The sequence below is a fragment of the Sitophilus oryzae genome, unplaced genomic scaffold (assembly GCF_002938485.1).
Source record: "Sitophilus oryzae breed Bouriz unplaced genomic scaffold, Soryzae_2.0 scaffold_1420_pilon_pilon, whole genome shotgun sequence".
NCBI classification, from domain to species: Eukaryota; Metazoa; Arthropoda; class Insecta; order Coleoptera; family Curculionidae; genus Sitophilus; species Sitophilus oryzae.
Window position 1 is genome coordinate 560,711 of NW_022146083.1, and position 18,949 is coordinate 579,659.

General features: G+C 32.3%; 3 protein-coding genes across 8 annotated transcripts in view; 1 reads left to right on the forward strand and 2 right to left on the reverse strand.

The window, feature by feature from the left end:
* Positions 1-1,130: 1,130 nt before the first annotated feature.
* LOC115876198 lies at positions 1,131-2,131 on the reverse strand. The gene is made up of 3 exons (XM_030891897.1): positions 2,010-2,131; positions 1,911-1,952; positions 1,131-1,853 (listed from the first exon to the last, which is right to left on the reverse strand). Exons 1-3 carry the CDS (start codon positions 2,016-2,018, stop codon positions 1,266-1,268), a joined length of 639 nt encoding a protein of 212 aa, XP_030747757.1. The 5' UTR covers positions 2,019-2,131; the 3' UTR covers positions 1,131-1,265.
* A 121-nt stretch (positions 2,132-2,252) lies between these two features.
* LOC115876199 (mitochondrial import inner membrane translocase subunit Tim17-B) lies at positions 2,253-3,380 on the forward strand. Of its 2 annotated transcripts, none has more exons than XM_030891898.1 (4): positions 2,253-2,531; positions 2,590-2,750; positions 2,810-3,020; positions 3,082-3,380. In XM_030891898.1, the coding sequence occupies exons 2-4, from the start codon at positions 2,607-2,609 to the stop codon at positions 3,225-3,227; spliced, it is 501 nt and encodes a 166-aa protein (XP_030747758.1). In that variant the 5' UTR covers positions 2,253-2,531; positions 2,590-2,606; the 3' UTR covers positions 3,228-3,380. The 2 variants fall into 2 exon arrangements, with proteins under 2 accessions (XP_030747758.1, XP_030747759.1); XM_030891899.1 differs by having other exon boundaries at positions 2,600-2,750.
* A 245-nt stretch (positions 3,381-3,625) lies between these two features.
* Positions 3,626-18,949, reverse strand: part of LOC115876171 (protein inscuteable homolog) — a 38,004-nt gene continuing 22,680 nt past the window's right edge. For 3 of the 5 annotated variants that reach the window (XM_030891857.1, XM_030891859.1, XM_030891856.1), the window contains exons 2-11: positions 13,084-13,235; positions 12,654-12,775; positions 11,439-11,622; positions 9,109-9,621; positions 5,576-5,809; positions 5,187-5,511; positions 4,642-4,890; positions 4,196-4,489; positions 3,913-4,137; positions 3,626-3,858 (exon numbers count right to left, since the gene is read on the reverse strand). In XM_030891857.1, coding sequence (XP_030747717.1) covers positions 3,727-3,858; positions 3,913-4,137; positions 4,196-4,489; positions 4,642-4,890; positions 5,187-5,511; positions 5,576-5,809; positions 9,109-9,621; positions 11,439-11,622; positions 12,654-12,775; positions 13,084-13,223 — 2,418 coding nt within the window. In that variant the 5' untranslated portion in view covers positions 13,224-13,235 and the 3' untranslated portion in view covers positions 3,626-3,726. Of the gene's footprint in view, positions 3,859-3,912; positions 4,138-4,195; positions 4,490-4,641; positions 4,891-5,186; positions 5,512-5,575; positions 5,810-9,108; positions 9,622-11,438; positions 11,623-12,653; positions 12,776-13,083; positions 13,238-13,388; positions 13,617-13,763; positions 13,770-18,949 lie in introns of those variants that run through there. The other 2 variants (XM_030891860.1, XM_030891858.1) reach the window with 2 other exon arrangements.

The following is an 18,949-nucleotide window of genomic DNA, read 5'->3' on the forward strand; positions in this document are numbered from 1 at the left end:
ACGATCAAAAAAAAACGGCATCACAGTTGGCTTGGAAATGAAGATCGCTCTGATTTGATTGATACATAAAAAATTATATGGTGAATGTTATCGATCGTCATTTCCATGCGTCTACTCGACGCCGTTTTTTCATTATTATACAGTATTTTTTTATTTATATATTGTTTCAATTTTGATGTTGGATGTAAAATAGAAACTTCGTAAATTTAACATGATTTTGTCCTAAAAGAAATTAAAAAAAATGGTGTTTGAACTTAGTACAACATGTACTTGATACAATAATAATAAAAAAGATAGTTGACAGTTTTATCTATTATAGCAATATGTTGTAAGCAAAATAAATTAATAAAGGTAATGTTATATTTTTAATTTTTGTTTTTATTGCCTGTCCTAAACTTTTTTACGTTATTTTTTAACAACAAATGCACAAAAATGCCTGTACGAAAATACCATATGTTCGAGAAAGAAAACGGCGTCAAGTTACCTTAGAAATGACGTTTATTAAATTCACCATATTAATTTTCTACTATACAGGGTGTCCCAGAAATAAGTGCAAGTATTTTAACTTGTAGTATAGTTCAACCTCAGAAACACGCCTATGAGGTTTTTTTTCGCAAAAAAAAAATTGAAAATCCGAAGTTTTTTAAAATTCTTTTTAGTTTTTAGTTAAAAAACATTATTTCTTGATAATATGGCAACATAGGTATTAGATTAAATTTATAAGAAAGAAAATCCAGAAAACATCCTGTGGTTCTGCAAAAAAATCACTTTTTTGGAAATTTTCAAAGTAAAGTAATTCCGTTTGGACTTACTTGAAAAACGATAAAGAGAAAATATATTCTACTACCGTATGATCGAATAAAAACGGCGTCAGCGATGGCTATGAAATGACAATCTACATAAAATAAAAAAACAATCTACAATATAAAATGACAGCGATCTTGAATTCATAGCGATAGCCATCGCTGACGCCGTTTTTATTCGATCATACGGTATAACTATTTCTATATGATGCTACTGATCATCCTTTCTAGGATAACTTGATGCTCTTTTAGATCATACGGTATTATTATTTCTATAGAGATAAAAACATTCTAATGATCATAGATCACATGAGGAATGATCTTAAAATTTGTATTATTAAACACACATATTTATTTTTATTAAGTATCAAACCAAGGTAGTACCAGTCTCAAGGCACATAAGTACATTATATCTATTTACAATCATACATAGATACAAAACATTTTTTAATACATTAAATTTTATTGAGGTTGTTCTCCGTTCTGTTCTGGCTGTGGTACCGGTGGTTCTACGCCATTCTGTTCTACCCTAGCTTGTTGCACATCCCTTCTGGCATCGTCTAACACACCTCTAGCTAATTCTCTTTCGCTGTACCGTTCTCTCAAAGCATTAAACAAGCATAATTGTGCCTCGTATTCTCTCTTCAAATCTCCGTTGTGCCTGATCATGGTCTCTAATTTCGTATGAAGAAGAGTTTGTCTGTCTTTATCCGCCTTCAATCTACCTTCCATGCAATTGATCTTCTCTTCCAACTGGGTTACCTCCATGTTCCTTATTTCCAGCAAGTCTTTGGTGATTTTAACTACATCCTTTAAGCTCTCGTTCTGTTGGGATAATGCTTCAATTTGTAGTTCCTGGTTCTTGATCACTTTGGTGTTCTCAAAGATCATCGCCTTGGCTTTGGTTAGGATACCCTCGGATTGTGTCTTTAATGCTTGTATTTCCAAGTTTTCTTTCGCTCTTTGGGCCTGTTGTTTTTGACTTTGTCCCACTTCTAGTTCCATTAACGCTATTTTTTCCTTTAAGTTTGCTATCTCCAAATCTTTTAACTAAAATCATATTTAATGTAAAAATTATTAAGTAGAGAGTTTTATCAATGTTCTTACCTTCAGAGCTTTTTGAAATTCTTTCGTGCTAGCTGCTACTTCCTAGAAAATATAAAATATTACTTAAAAAATCTTATTTAGCACAACAAGAAGACAAACCTCTGCCATTTTTCTGTATTTCTGGGTAAGCTCTGTAAAATTTGTCTAAAATTAGTAAAAATCTAGTGCATCTGAACGTTTTCAAACGCAGAAGGAATAATTCTATTTAAAACTGCGGCGGCTTTGCCAGAAATTTATTTTTAGATTGCCAGATTTTTTTTCAAGTCAGTCAATTTTAAATTTTCCGCCTTGTGAATATCTGGTTGTCTAACGATGACCACACTGAAGTTATGTCACGTTTAATTTGCCATAACCTCGAAAATTTCCATCAAAATCATTATCAAAATCTAGAAGGAGAAATCTCGTTTTTTGTTAGAAAATAATAACATTCATCAGAAATTAATGTATAAGAAGTGTTTTAAGTTATAAGAAAAGTGCAATTTTGTTATGAACGATGATGTGTTATTGTCGACAACCTCTAATTTAATCGTTTCATCTTCACCATCTCAAAAAGTCACACCAAAGATTTCTCCAGTGATTTAATAATATTACGACAGAATCATTACTGAAGTTTTTTAAGAGGTAAGAACGTTCGTTTAAGTTAAACATGTTCCGTTTTTACAGTATATTAACTTTTAGGTGTTTATCAGATAAGTCATGGAAGAATACACAAGAGAACCTTGCCCATGGAGAATTGTTGACGACTGTGGAGGTGCTTTTACCATGGGCCTTATAGGAGGTGGTGTTTTTCAAAGCATTAAAGGTTTTAGAAATGCCCCATCTGGGTTTAATCGCAGACTGGTATTGTTTCTCACACATCAATATTATTACTAAAATAATTACGGATGTTTATCTCATAGATTGGCTCATTAGCCGCGATAAAACAACGTTCTCCCATAATAGCAGGCAACTTTGCAGTATGGGGCGGTATGTTTTCAACTATTGATTGTGCTCTGATTCATGTCCGGAAGAAGGAAGATCCTTGGAACTCCATTATCAGTGGTGCCGCGACTGGTGGCATTTTAGCAGCTAGAAACGGACTACCTGCTATGGCTGGAAGCGCCCTAATTGGTAGAAATTCTTTTTTATAATTATTTTATTTAAAATTAATTAAATATTGTGTATTTTTTAGGTGGTGTGCTTCTGGCATTAATCGAAGGCGTAGGAATTCTATTTACCAGGCTGAGCGCGGAACAGTTTCAGCCTCAGTTACCCCCATTAGAGGACCCCTCGCAGTTGGGTCAGAATCAGCCCCCTCCTGGATACCAATATCAGTAGGGTAAATTTTTTTATTGTTTTTTGCTGTACTGATAGTGAATTAAATTGTAATATACGTTGTGATATAGTAAACATACTAGACAAAGATTTCCCTTTATAATGTTGTATGTTTTTTTCTTTCTGAGTGCCAGGAAATAAATTATTTTTTTTTAATTTTCTTTTTTTTTCATTACTTATTTTCAGGGTTGAAAATATATTTATTTATGAACAGAACGTGTTTTTTATAGTTTAAAACAGTTTCTGTCGTTTTAAAGAAGGTTTTAACTCTAATAAAGTTATTTTTATTGATAAAAAAATAGTTTTAGACACATTTAAAACACTTTTTTTCAAAAAAAGCATTTAAAACATAATAGCCCGACTTATTTCTAAGGATAGGAAAAAATATTTACTTCAAAACATTTTAATATTGTATTTTTATTTAACAGTATAGATAATTATTGATAAATATATATTTGAACACAATCTTTTAACATATAAATATATTTTTAAGCATATTTCTTCATACATAGCTTTCATTTTGGGCAGAATATGCTAGAAATGAGTCTAGAAGTTTTGGTTCAACCAACTCCTGGCAGTCTTGTTCGTTCAGCATCTCTGTTCCACAAGCTTCAGCAATTTTTCTCAAAGTAGCCTACATAAATAAAATGTTTATGATAAAATAAAATAATTTCATGATTGAACTTACCAAAGCAGCAACTAAAACAGCGTCGCTATTGAATCTTTCTTGCTTTTCCCTGCACAATTGTACCAATAGTCTGAGTCCGTCATTTTCCACTACTTGATTAGAACCTTTTTTGTCCCCACATAACCTGGATAGGGCAATCACACCTTTTTGTTGTAAACGACGTTCAACGTCTTCGTTTTGGTTGATTCTTGGTTGTTTTAAGAAATGCAATAACGCAATTACAGCCTACAAAAATAGTTATTTTTAAATTGGATACACAGCAGGGTTGTAGTAGATTACTTACATCAGCATCTATTAGTTGTCTTCTAACATCTTCTACAGCTGCCATATTAGCTAGCAGAGTTGCTACTTGTTCCAGCAGGTACACACTAACCATAGGCCCCCTGTTTTTGACAGCAGATAACAGGACTGGAGCTGTTCTGAACTGTACCAAGAACTTGATACACTTGGCGTCCATGGAACTGAGATTCGCCAAAGCTGCAGCGCATAGGAGTAGATTCTGGCAACATTTTGTATCTGCTGCGAATTTTGTCAGAGACTGGACTAGTTTTTTGGAATAATCCTGCAATCCTTGTACCTAAAAATAAATAAATAAGGAATTTTGTACAGGTACAAATATTGTACCGTATGATCCAATATATGATACAAAAAAAAACGGCGTCAAAGACTAAACAAAAATAGTAATAGACTCTTTTCTGAGATTTTTTAATACAATAAACTGCTTCTTACCGAATGGTTGTCTTCCAACCATGGAGCTGTGACTTGAGCCAGAAGAGCTACAGCTTCGCTTCTTTCGGGCTCCGGCCTTGAGTCTTCTTCCAGAGTATCGGCGATGATCTGGACTCCGGAGAATTTCTCAAATAGCCGAACTGCCGTGGAGTTGCAGCACATGGTGCTCAAAGCTCGCAGAATCAGAGTCCTCATAGAGGAACCGTCGCATTTTTCGCAGAGTATCAGAAGAATCGGTATAATATCAGCCTAAAAAAATATTCTTTTAGCTTGAGTTGTGGTAAAAAAGTACTGTACAAAACTTGCTGAAAAATACATAATAGTTGTTTATTATACAGGATGGTCCAAACTGTATTGTATCGCTATTTGTAGAATATGCTGCCGACATTGCCCGAATACAGTTCGGACCACCCTGTATAAAAGTGTTTTAGGGAGCGTTTATCAAGTGAATAAAATATAAACGTTTTAGACTACCCTCGTAAATTTAATTTGTACCTATTGAGCTGTGGTACTATAGTATTAGGTAATTGTGGAATGTATATTACCTTAACAAAATGTTCTATCAGATCCGTATTCCTCAAGGAGACAGAGGTGACACCTGTCAAACTTGCCCGAAGATCCGTATCAGAAGTGGGATCTTCGAGTTTTTCAACTAGTTTCTTAATTTCCTTTATCAAAATCTGTGTCCTGGTGCTTTCCCATTCGACGTAGAACAACTCCAAATTCGCCAATGCCTCTTCCAGACTGGATTTGTTGATTTTTTCGTAGATTTGTAAGGTTTTGGAGTTGACTAGGCCGGTGTGCGACTTGTAGAAGTCTAGGATATTTCTGGCAAGGTTCTGGATCGAGGAAATAAGAGGCTGCGTATCCCTAAGGAGAAAAAAAATTTGGATGCCAATGGAAAGAGCCGAAATTGATTGCATTATTTACTTACGTTTTCAAGTTCCTGTAATCCTGTTCAATGCACCTAGCTTCCGACAGCAACCCCCTCAAAATGGTGGTGGCGCACGCAGCTAGATGGCTGACTTTCTCGCCCAGCTCAGCCGCTATGGACTTGCATTGCAGCATGGTGGTGCACTCCTGCTCGATGGAGTACCTGGCTTCCTGCAACCAGCGCAGTACCGCCTCGTTATCGACCGTTACCCCGTCGGTGTGAACCGGCGGTACCCTAAACCAGATTATTTGAATATTTTAATGTTACATAAGCCTCGGATGGGGAATAAATATGTATTAGCTGACGACAGACAGGTTGTTAGAGTGAAATGTATATGGGAAAATCACGAACTTTAATGGTCGTACCAGATCGGTACTTGCAGCAAAGAGTTCGATTTGAAATTGACTTTCAGAGGCGGTTCAGGGTTTTTGTTTGTATCATAGAGGGCTTAGAAATACAGACTATAGTTTGTCCAACTTCGACAGTCAACAGTCAAATGACTAGAGAATATTTCGTATGACCGAAAAAAAATTGGCGCCGGGATGGACGTATAGTAAATACGCCCATACTAAAATATGTTAATAAAAAATTGATAGGCAGTTCTTTTAGTATCAAAGTAAAGGAATTTTTCCAATTTTTTTTTTATCTCAAAAACTGCGACTCTGACTGATTTTGATGTTATTACAAATTTTGTTGCAAATATTATTCCTAGTCTTAAATTGAAAACCGCGTTTCGCTAGCTACTGTAATTTTGGAGTTACGATTTTTTAAAATTTTTAACCCCCTCCCATACTCCCTACTACCCTCATAGTGGGTGCCACAGTGTTTTTGTGCCAAATTTGGTTAAAATCGGTTTAGCGGTTTTTGAGTTATCGTGTTACAGACGGACAGACATACACTGACAGACAGACACCATGAGAATATTTTGTATTTAGGTCATTCATGACCCAAATAACTCATTTTGAGTGAAATTAAAAAAACTTTCTTTTTGCCGATCTTAATAGCCTACCATACCTGTTGGTATGGTCGGCAAAAAATAGTGTTTTTCTCGAATTTTAAACTACGCAAAATAAATTACAACCTTCTTAAGGCCAACTGGCAGTACGGGCTAAGTAAATGACGTCTTGGGCTTGATCTCGCCAAAATTATCATTGATTCTCATTCCGCAGCCGTCTTTGACGCCGTTTTTTTTTTCGATCTTATGGTAAAATTGACTCAGTGACAAAAAAAACTGCACAATGTCCCAATAGTGCTTCGATTTTGGTAATATTTTATATATTTTTGACTTAAAAAAAAAACAGATTCTTCCCCAAAAAACACAATTTTATTTAAAAAAAAACGCAATGGAAGTATGCAAGAGAATAGAGATCAGAGTATTGTAGCGAGATACAAGCGCTTTCAAACTTTTTTTTTTATTTTTGTAAAATCAGGTATTTCTACATGGTGTTGTGAAAAACGATCATAGTCCTGAACTCTGATCGTTTTTGCAGGTACAAGTGTGTAGTGGTGCTATAGTAAACGCCACGAATGTTTGGGACTGATTTATCGGTCGCTTACATGTGAACTAATCTGTTCAAGGTCACATAAAACTTAATTCCAGTGCCGTGATGTTTCAAGTCATTATAATAATCTTTGAATAAGAAGACTAAGGAAGGAGCATAATGCTATCCATGTATTCATGCATGGTGGGCGGAAAAAGCGCCATAAAAGCACTCTAGGGTGGGGATCCTTGACAGTTCTGTTTGACGATTCATTTGACACATTTGAATTTGATTTGAAATTTTGTGGATTTGTCAGTCTGTGTCAGTCTCGGTGTCAGTCTTTACGGAGCTTATGTTATGTTATTTATTATTTATTCTACTACTGATAGTTGTATAAAGGTAGTAAATCTAGATGGAAATTGTGGCAGAACTTAAATTAACAGTGACACTATCGCGATTTATCGAAAAAGATTCTAAAATAGTTGGTTGTGTAGCGTGCGGTAGATCTCGGCAAAAATTGAGTGAAATAATGGAACAACTTTTCGCTAGTAAGTGACTATATAATATACATACGTGTAGTAAACCGATCATTTATGAAATTCACTTAAATTAACTAAATTATATATTTTTCTTGCATTTTAGCTTTTATTTATTACTTGTCAAAGATTAGATGTCAAAGAATTTAGATACGTTAATTTGACTTACCTGCTTCAGTAGCGTATCGGATGTTTGTGTTAATAAATACTTATTATAACTTATCTATTTTTATTAGAATTATATATATTTTTATAACAATTTTAATAACTACCAACATTTATTCACAACGTAAAATAAAACAACAAATTATTGAGTCTACCCCACGTCTACCCTGCATCATAGTTTTATAATTAAGGCCATATTTGAGGCCCATCGCGGTGTACCTAAGATTTTTGATATGCTCCTTCCTTAGTCTTCTTATTCAAAGTAATAATCAATATATAATCTGTTGTAATTTGTTGTTTTAACTGTCAAAGTCTTGTGAAAACATATATTTGGTTATAAATATAAAATGGAATGCCCCATTGGTCGCACTGCAAGCACACCAATGGACTGACGCACAAAAACGAATCAATCAAAGAAACGCGATATAGTATCGTCATTGTCAATCACGCTAACATTTTAAAATAAGTAGGAGGAGCGCAGGCAGATGATTGGACCCGGCCTTTAAAAAACTACGTCTGCGGTAAAAATTTACGTTTATAATGCAAAAATGATAGAGCGCGTGTCCATTCTAACTTCATCAAGCGATGAATCACTCCGAAACATTCGTGGCGTTTACTATACACATTTTTGCATAAAATTAAGCAATTACTCTTATACTATAACTATATTTGATATCAATTAAAGTTTTAGTTACGTAATCGAGGGCGCGATTTTTAAATTCATTGCTGCCAACCATGGACAAATTCGGCGCCGGGCTGACTAACCGGAATTTAAATTTCCCGCTGGGGATTCAGGTGGTAGCTCTGTTGTAAAAAAATATCAAGTTGCCACATTTGTTTACTTTATTTCCTGTGACATTTTAAGCTTAATGTTTTTTTACTAGCAGACCTTACAGTCAGAACATTGTTCTTTTTAGAACCTCTTTTAGTGCAAAGAGTAAAATAATAGCCGTAAAAATCTCATCACAACTTTATTACAGTATTTTGAACCAGAAAGCGGTAGTAATGGCCCTTTATGTCCCTTAAGTGCTGTTAAGAAGGTGAGTTTTGTTGATGTAAATAATAACTGTTTATATATTTATAATTAATTTATTTTTATTTCCTAAAAAAAATGATTAAAAGAAAATATCTAAAAGTGGGCAACACTGTGCCGGTTAAGCTTAATCACGTGACTAAAAGTTTATTTTTTGATATGAACTATAGTTGGTTATCACGGTATAATAGAAATTTTTGAGATTCTTATTATTGATGTAAAATCTACCTTTTTGTGGCTCTGATCTCATTTCCTGTACCCTTCAATTATCATCAAATTTAAGCAAGACAATTCCTGAGAGATAAACATAAAACTCACCTTTCATTATCCTGATATCTAAGTTTCAACCTCTGCTGTAACCTTGCTTTCTGTCCCCGTCTACGCATACTATCCAACGACCCCCTAATATCACCCTTCGGCGTGGAGGTATGTCCTGGACCCTCCAACCTCCCGAACAACTCCTCCAACTCACTATCGCACTCACTCGTGTTAAACGACGTCACCGCTTCACTTTCTTCCGTGCTCAGGGAGGAATCCAAGCAAGCCGGGGCGGTTTTGTTCGATTTCCTGGATCTCCTGATCGATCCCGGACCGTTCCTGATAATGGGTAGGGATTTGGTGCCCGAAATCTCGCTGCTGGTGTCACAAGCAAGCGACCGATCGGACGCGCGACTGTCTTCTTTTTCGTCTTCATTTGTTTCTTCGCGTGAGCGCGGCTTGCTGGATTGTGTGAGCTTTGAATACTGATTAGAGTAGTTGTCGGGACATTCTTGGGTATTTTTCGACGAAGCGAAGAGGTTCCTGCTTACTTTGGGTGAATACTTTCCGTATCTGTAAATGAAATTGAAGCATATAAATATTACGATTTACAAGCATCTTTCGCTCGTTTACGTTTACAATTATCCGTTAACGATGACGTTAATCAAACAAATCACGTAATTTTCTATAACAATATTCATGTTCGACGTATAAAAAAGAAGGATATTTTTTTTGAAAGGAGGTTTGTGTATGAAATCTTAAAAAAATACTACTATCTAAATTAAATATTATTTTTGACAAGGTTCAAAATCGCCAGGTATAATCCTACAGTATGTCCCCCGATTGTCTTTACAAGAGGAGAGCAACCTTTTTATTATTGACATTTTGAAAAAAATGCATTCTTCATAAAAAATTTTGCTTGTTCTAAAATGTTTAGTCCCGTTTATATTTTTCCAAATACCGTTTTAGAGAAACTTAAAAAATTCATGAAAATATGGTTAATTTTGTTCCCAGTTGAAGTCCTAAAAATCAAAAGGCGTTTCTATGGTAATTTTTAATTTTACTTCGATTTTGTTCTTTGATAGTTGGTTATTATTAATTTTGATTAACATCAAATTTTTTACTGTTATTAAAAGTATCACGTTTTGAATTTTTGGATAACTAATATAACCTTTTTCGTAACATTGAAAGCAAAAAATATGACGTTAATTTTTAATTTTTTTGACGTTTTTTTTTAATTAAAATGCTATCAATAACAGTGTCAAAGATTGAAAACGAAATTATATTACTATACCGGATGCGTCTGAAAAGTGGCTCACCCCCTATAACTTTTTTATTTTTTCAGATAAAAAAAACGAAATTTGGTATGTTAGTATATGACATAAATTAGGATTGATTGACGTATTCAATTGTTTTTGGTCGCTTCCTGTTTCACCGGAAATGACTACAACTTTTGATTTTTAAATGACACCCTTGGTATTTTTTTACTCTATTCAGTAGAAAATTACATTCTGAATAGAATGACATATCACATGTCAACTTTTGACATTTTCGCTTAATAAAAAATCGTATTTTAAAATTCAATCTAGAGCGCCATGGCTATGTTAAAAACACGGAGTTTAATCAAGGAGCCTGGGAAAAATAGATTTGATCGTCTAATGTTTTTAGTGTCTTGTCCTGAACAGTTAGAAAATGCTCAAATCGTATTTTTAATAATATCTCAATTTTTTCAAATGGAACGAGGGTGGCTCATTAGCATATTTGGAAAAGCATTTTTTTACGAATAATTTGATGCCACACACTTGGTATTTCGAGAAAAATTTTCGTTACAAACCGTTATAATTTCAAATAAACCATATGCGAAAATGTCAAAAGTTGACATATGATATGTCATTTTATTCGGAGTGTTATTTTCTGATGAATAAAGCAAAAAAATACCTGGAACCCTGGTATTTTTTAAAACTCAATAGTTGTAGTCATTTCCGGTGAAACAGGAAGTGACCGAAAACAATAATTGAATACGTCAATCAATCCTAATTTATGTCATATACTAACATAGCAAATCTCGTTTTTTTTAACTGAAAAAATTAAAAAGTTATAGGGGTGAGTCACTTTTGAGACGCACCCGGTAGAAAGGCGTTTTGATTTTTTGGACTTTTTTTTAATTTTCTCAAAAACTGTATGGAAATTTGGAAAAGTATAAACGGGATTAACCATTTTAGAACAAGCAAAAATGTTTATAAAGAATACATTTTTCTCAAAATGCGAATAATAAAAAGGTTCTTTTCCTCTTGTAAAGACAATCCGGGGACATACTGTATATCTGATACGAGATATATTAAAAATCTAAAATTAGATTTAATTGCATTTAAGCTTATTTTTGTATTTACCTCTGTTTTCGCATAGGGTCAGTAGCACCACCATTCACCACAGAGAACTTCTTCAGAAAGTGAGGAGACGATTTTCCTTCGCTTTTTGTCAACCTTTCGTCGATACATCTCTTCACCGGAGTCAGTTTCTCCTGATAGTTGCTCGACAAATTCAAATTCGTTTTTGAGTTTGTGTTATCTCGATCTAGAATGCATAATAAAATATACCAAAAATTAAAAAAAAATGTCTTTCTTAGCCTAACCTTAAATGGTATTTAAAAAACAAAAAATGCAATCGATCATCTAATGGATCTTTGTATAATCAGTATAATAAACTTACAATGAGTATTATAAGTTTTTAGTTCTCCAATAATTCGAATAGCAGTTTTACTAAAATTAGTTTTAATGTACTAATTTTAGTGTAATGTTCTCTTCTAACGAAGTAATATTAATAATCTTCATATATTAGGTACATATTTTACCCTCTTCTAGAAAAATTCTAGTTACGCCCTTATAGCAATAGCGAGACTGGTTTTGGGCTTGCGACAGTCCAGTGCAAGACTTACGCAAGATCAAGATTTGCTTTACAGTCTTCAGATATATTATATCATTCTTTTTAAGTTTTATTTCATTAAATTAAAAAATACTATTTATTTAAATATTTTAGCAAGAGTCTTGAAGCAAAACCAAAACCAAGTACAAGACTACTTATTAGACTTCAAGACCAAGACCAAGAAAGTCTTGATCTTGTCGCATTTGCTTAACACTACGCCTTTGCTAATGGCATTCATAGAAATCAGAGCCAAATTTTCTAAAAGGTTATTTTTTGCTTTTTTTTATTTCTACAGAGTGAGTCTTAAATAAGTGCAAATATTTTCAGGGCTGGTAGATCTCGATAAAAGAAACATATTTTCTCTTTACCGTTTTTCAAATAAATCCAAAATAACCGAGTTATTTTGCATTGATTATTTCGAAAAAAAATATTTTTTGCTAAAATTTTGAGAACCACTGGATCTTCTCTGAATTTTCTTTCATGTAAATTTAATCTGCTACCTATGTTGCCATAATATCAAGAAAAATGTTTTTTTTTTACTAAAAACTAAAAAAAATTTCTAAAAAAAATTCGCGAAAAAAAACGTGTTTCTGGGGTCAAAATATACTACACCTAAAAATATTAGCAGCATTATTTATTTTAAGGCTCACCCTGTATAGTAATTACAATTATTGCACACTCACCTTTAAAAATATTTTTTGTAATTTCCTGGTTGCCTGAACTTTTAGGCGTTAAATCATTATTATTTTCTTCTTTTCCTTCTTCAATAACTTCCTTTAAATTGTGTTTTGAACTGTTTTTTGCCCTGAACACATAAATTCTATTACATTACACTCTTTATAATACTTATAGGTATATCGAACCATAAAAAAAGTCATCACAGCGGACTTGAAATGACAATTGAGGATAAATTCTGTCAAGCTGATCCCTATATAGTTTACATAAAAATATGCCAAAAATTGACAAAAAAATTCAAGGACTACTGTAATGCATTTTTTCAATCGCATGTTTTTAATGCATTTGAACGTTATTTTTTAATAACCAACCTAATTTGAATGATTATAAAGACAAATATCAAGTCCCTCCTGTGAAATACTTGTTATATTGACTCACCTGTTTCTCTCTGAGTTGCGAGGACTTGTTTCCGTATCAGAAAATCCAGAATCTTGACTTCCAGGACTGGCGGAGACTTCCCTGAACTCCAGACTTTCGCTGCCCCACCATACTTTGCTGGGGCTTCGCTTAAAGCTCATTTCTAGGGCTTCCTGAAAGCCGAAGAAAAGGATTAAGTTATTATTTCCTGTTATTATAAATATAGTTAGTCCTTAACCTAGTTATACGATTTTAATTTGTTAAAAAAATCTTTTCTACAAAGCTTTGAAGATACAAGAATATGTGTACTAATAGAATTAACTCACTTTTTGTTTGTAGGTGTGGTAGAATTAACCAAAATGCAAATATAAAGTAATAACACCAATTCTAAATTAACCAAAACTATTTCTTCTTGATTAAATTAAAATATACAGCATTTTGGAGTGATTTCATATGCTTTTTAATTGATATTACCATTTCTCTTTTTCAGACTACGAAATTTATCAAATTTCCAAACACATGTGATGTTTTAGTTTACATTTTCATCTTATTTACTGTCAACGGACTTTTTATCTTAAATAAATAACTTTAATCTCTTCCAGATTCCCTAAAGCTCCGTCCACACATACGGTTTTACCTGTCAGTCTTTCCCGCTCAGTCAAAATGTATCGATTAAAACCTTGTATGTGTCGACGAATAAATGGTTTGTTTTAGTTGAACTGAATTTAAGACAGAAGATCTAGACAACTGACGGGATCAATCAGCTTTACAACAAAACTATCGTTTTGTCTGCACTATAAAAAATTCAACTTCGCTAAACACAATGCTATAATTGATAAAATCACAGGTGAAACTTCCAGTGTAGATGATAGTTTTTATTCCATGTTACCTGACCGATAAAACGATACGTGTAGACGAACCTTTAGAGACACATGCTCATTTTACTCCAAACAATCTAAACCATAATTTATTAATTAGTTTATTTTTTAATTTAAACAAGTTTCATAAGTACAGTATTATATCTCTAAACACCCCTATATCATTTATCCTTTATCTACATAACACCGTACCCTTATTTTTATGTAAACAATACATTGTTTACATTAAAAACCTATTGCGATAACTGATATATACCGTATGTATGAATCATATGAGTTGGCAATCTATGTTTTAAATTGTCCATTACCTATACCTACACCAGGAAAAGTTTTATAATAATTTTCTGATAACAAATGTCATGATTAATAGTTCTGGAATTTTATCTAATCAAATACCTTCAGGTGTGAATGTATTATTAAAATAACCTATAATTAAATAATAGAAATCTGGCTTATAGGGCACAATTTAAAAATGTACAGGGTGAGTCAACGATAAAGTTCATTATTTCATTTATTTCGAGAATTATAATAAAATGTCAAATAAAAGAGTTTTAAAGAAGGATACACAATTTAAAGTTAGTTTCGAGTATACAGGGTGCTTCAAAAGAGTGTGGGGATATAACATATGTTTTATTTTTATTGTAATATACTATTTTTTATTTTAGTTTTAGATTTGGGAACGTAAAGTTTTATAATTTTTGTGTATATTATGATATATATGTACCTAAAATTAGTAGTTCTTGTAATATTTCAATCAATACCGAATGCGTCTCAAAAGTGGCTCACCCCCTATAACTTTTTTATTTTTTCAGATAAAATAACGAGACTTGGTAGGTTAATATATAACATAAATCAGGATTGATTGACGTATTCAATTGTTTTTGCTCACTTCCTGATTCACCGGAAATGACTACAACTTTTGATTTTTAAATGGCACCTTCGGTATTTTTTTACTTTATTCGATAGAAAATGACATTCTGGATTCTGGATAGAATGGCACATCATATGTCAATTTTTGACATTCTCGCATAATAAATTTCAATCTAGAGTGCCACGGCTGTGTTAAAAATACTAATTTTTAATCAAGGAGCCTTGGAAAAATATATTAGATCGTCTAATGTTTTTAGTGTCTTGTCCTGGCCAGTTAGAAAATGCTCAAATCGTATATTTTATCATATCTCAATTTTTTCAAATGGATAGAGGGTGGCTCATTAGCATATTTGGAACAAGCATTTTTCTACGAATAATTTGGTACCACACACTTAGTATTTCAAGTCAAATTTTCGTTACGAACCGCAAATTATAATTTCAAATAAACCATATGGGAAAATGTCAAAAGGTGACAGATGATATGTCATTCAATTCAGAGTGTTATTTTCTATAGAATAAAGTAAAAAAAATACCGAGGGTGCCATTTAAAAATCGAATGTTGTAGTAATTTCAGATGAAACAGGAAGTGACCAAAAACAATTGAATACGTCAATCAATCCTAATTTATGCCATATATGCCAACGTACCAAATCTCGTTTTTATAACTGAAAAAATAAAAAAAGTTATAGGGGTGTGAGCCACTTTGAGACGCACCCGGTATATTAAAAAAACAATGTTAGATTTCAGTCAATGGCGCTATTTTTTCTGAAGTTAGAGCACTCAAATTTGGTAGGAGAGTTTTATAAAGATAAAAAAGATATACCTATCTACGTTAAATTAAAAAAAAATGTATTTGTGGAAATAAATAGGGAGATAAACGTAAAAATTTTGGACGTTTTAATTTGACAGCTAGATACATGAAATTAACAAAGAAATTCGTACGAAAATATAAAAAAATATTTATTAAAAAACATATTTTTTTAGCCGACTTCTCATTTACACCCTGTATACTCTCTCACTAGATAAACTATAGATTTACAATGATTGCACCTTTTATGACATACGTACAGTACATCTGCTGGATCTGTGTCTATGAAAGGAATGTGGACAAAAAACATTTAAATAAACAGCAATTTATTTTACACGTCGACTTGACGAGTACGTCATCGCAAATCGCTCCGCCCACTCATTTTATTGGCTACTTGCAAATTTATCGAATTTTTATTGATGGATTCATTGATCTATTTTTTTACGAAAAACATCGAGAAAATATCGTTTCCCCTCTCACGGATACCCCGTAGCTACAGAACGGACAGACGTACTGTATATAGATTTCAGAACAATAAACATGTTAACTGTGAATACAAAATTAGTTCTAATAAACTTAAACAAAAACTTCAATTCCATTTTACCGCTACATTATTAATAACTATCACTTAAACAATGTTTTTAAACTATGAAAATGTTAACATAGTTTTTCATTTAGCTAATAACAAACGCCACCGAAAATTTTCATCACGAATTGATTGATTTTACTGAGGAATAGTGAGTCAGCTTTACCTTAAACCAGTGCCCCGGTACTGTTTTGAATAATAATAATAATCAGGTAATCGGAATGCCACGTATAATACTGTCACTATAATACCTTAATAACAGATAAATAAGTATTATATAATATAATACTAAATATATATAATATTAAGGTACCTACATTATATCATTGTACTCAGGAGACCGAATTATTTCAAATGCTGAAATAAAAAATGCGGGTCCGTATTTAAAAAAATTAAGTTGACCTATGTTTCTCACGAATTAACAGCAAATTTGAAAATCTAAAAAAAATATCAGAAAGCCCTGATACAGTGGCTATGACATTGTGTAATTAGTTTTTTGATTTTCGAAAAAAGTCACCACAGGAAAAAATAAAATTGTTTTTCAAAAAAATCCGTTTTTTCCAAATAACTCAGCAATCGTTGAAATCTTTTAAAGGTTTTTAATGGCATCTTCGCCCCAATTTAACAATGTCCGTATCTATTACGGTTACCGAGATACCAATGCTCGTACCCCGAATTTGTAGCACCCTGTATTCGCACATTATTTTTTGGAAATAATAATTATAAAACATTCAATAATTCTTATAACACTACGCCACTGCTCTGAACAACATAACAAAGTTTACTTACAGATTCGCAGACCACAAAAGAATGCTAAGTAATTGTTTACAGTAATTGTTGTGATTCACTTGTAATAATTAATTAGTTTGGTTTCTGTAGAACAAGGCACGCAATTTATTGTTTTTAATATTTTTATTACTCAATACCTATATTTGATTGTGGCAACTAAATATTTCTTTAATGAATCTAAGCCATACTGTCATTATTGTTATTTGTAATCCAAATAAATAAAACAAAAAGTCAGGCTAGTTAGACCATTCAACGGAAAACAGTAGGAAAATAGCAAATTGAGTTCAGTCCCAGAAACACGCCTATGAGGTTTTTTCGCGAAAAAAAAAATTCGGAATTTTTTGAAAAAATTTTTTGGAATTTTTTTTAGTTTTTAGTTAAAAAACACAATTTTTTGATAATATGGCAACATAGGTAGTAGATTAAATTTACAAGAAAGAAAATCCAGAAAAGATCCAGTGTCAAAATTTGAGCAAAAAATCATTTTTTTTGGAAATTTTCAAAGTAAAATAACTCCGTTATTTTGGACTTATTAGAAAAACAATAAAGAGAAAATATGTTTCTTTTATCGAGATCTACCACCCCTTAAAATACTTGCACTTATTTCTGGGACACCCTGTATAGAAAAAAGAAACTACTTCAATCTTTTATTTTTATAAAATTCAATTAAAAATATTGAATTTTATTTATTTTAAAAAATCGGTCATCTATGATTTAAAACCACGATCTGTCTTAAACAGTTTTTTTTAACTTGCTTTGCCATCTTCAGGATAGAACCATGTTAAATAAGGAAGTTAAAAACATATTAGAAAAAAGAGGTACATGCTTGTAAAGGATTAATAACACCATTAAGTTGATTTATTATCAATTTAGTCCTTAGTATTTGTTTTAAATTAGGATTTATGCTTAAGTATTGTATATTAACGAGCTATTTAGATGTATATGCAGTTAAAACATTTCTTTTCAGGTTATTATATAGCTGTCATCCTTTTGGTTCTGAAAAGGAGTTCTGCCAATTACTGTTAATAATTAGTTTAAGTCTACTATAAGTAATCAATATCATTAATTAAAACTTATGTATTATGTATCAATGGTAAAATACCCAACTTTTGCAAATAAGTATATATTTGGTTTTAGTTCTGATTTGTACAAGACACCTTATAATCTATACTGATATATAAAATCCTTAAGTAACTGACATACTGATTAATCACGATCCTGCTCAAACCACTTAACGTAAGAAGCTCAATTTTGGTACAGGTTGATTCTAGGGTGTAGAGGTTCGATAAGAAGGGATTTTTCGAAATTCCAGTTCCAAGAGGGTGAAACCACCCCTCAAATATTACAATATTTTTTATTTAAAAAACGGTCAAGTTTCCGAAAAAACGCTTAAACACGTATATTTTATTTTGTTTTTTTACATATTTTAAGATTTTTTAAAAATGTATACAGGGTGTTTCGAAAAATCTGGTCATTGATTAATCACGATCCTGCTTAAAGCGCTTGACGTATAAAGCTGATTTTTGGAAAATGGATTGACTTTAGGGTGTAGAGGTTCGATAAGAAGGAATTTTTCAAAACTCAAATTCTAAGGGGGTGAAACCACCCCTCAAATATTAGAATATTTTTTTAATTAAAAATTGGTGAGTTTTTCGGAAAAACTCTTAAACACGCATAATTTATTTTGTTTTTTTACATATTTTGAAATTTTTAAAAAAATCATACAGGGTGTTCCAAAAAGTTGGGTAATTAATTAACCACGATTCTGCTTAAACTGCTTGACGCAAAAAGCTTATTTTTGGCAAACGGATTTTTCGAAAGTCAAATTCCAACGAGATTAAACTACCCCTCAAATATTACCAAGTTATATAATAATATCGCCATATTGTTTTTTCTCATGCTGTCATAAATGTGAGAAAATTTTATCCAGTTTGTATGTTAATGGAAATGCTTGCT

What these genes read in the sequence shown, in the direction of transcription:
- LOC115876198 (XM_030891897.1), bottom strand. An exon ending in AATTTCAAAAAGCTCTGAAG is followed by an intron (nt 1,854 to 1,910) that starts GTAAGAACATTG and finishes ATATGATTTTAG; the next exon opens with TTAAAAGATTTGGAGATAGC.
- LOC115876199 (XM_030891898.1), top strand. Translation starts at nt 2,607, where the DNA reads ATGGAAGAATACACAAGAGAACCTTGCCCATGGAGAATTGTTGACGAC. An exon ending in CTGGGTTTAATCGCAGACTG is followed by an intron (nt 2,751 to 2,809) that starts GTATTGTTTCTC and finishes TTTATCTCATAG; the next exon opens with ATTGGCTCATTAGCCGCGAT. An exon ending in GGCTGGAAGCGCCCTAATTG is followed by an intron (nt 3,021 to 3,081) that starts GTAGAAATTCTT and finishes TGTATTTTTTAG; the next exon opens with GTGGTGTGCTTCTGGCATTA.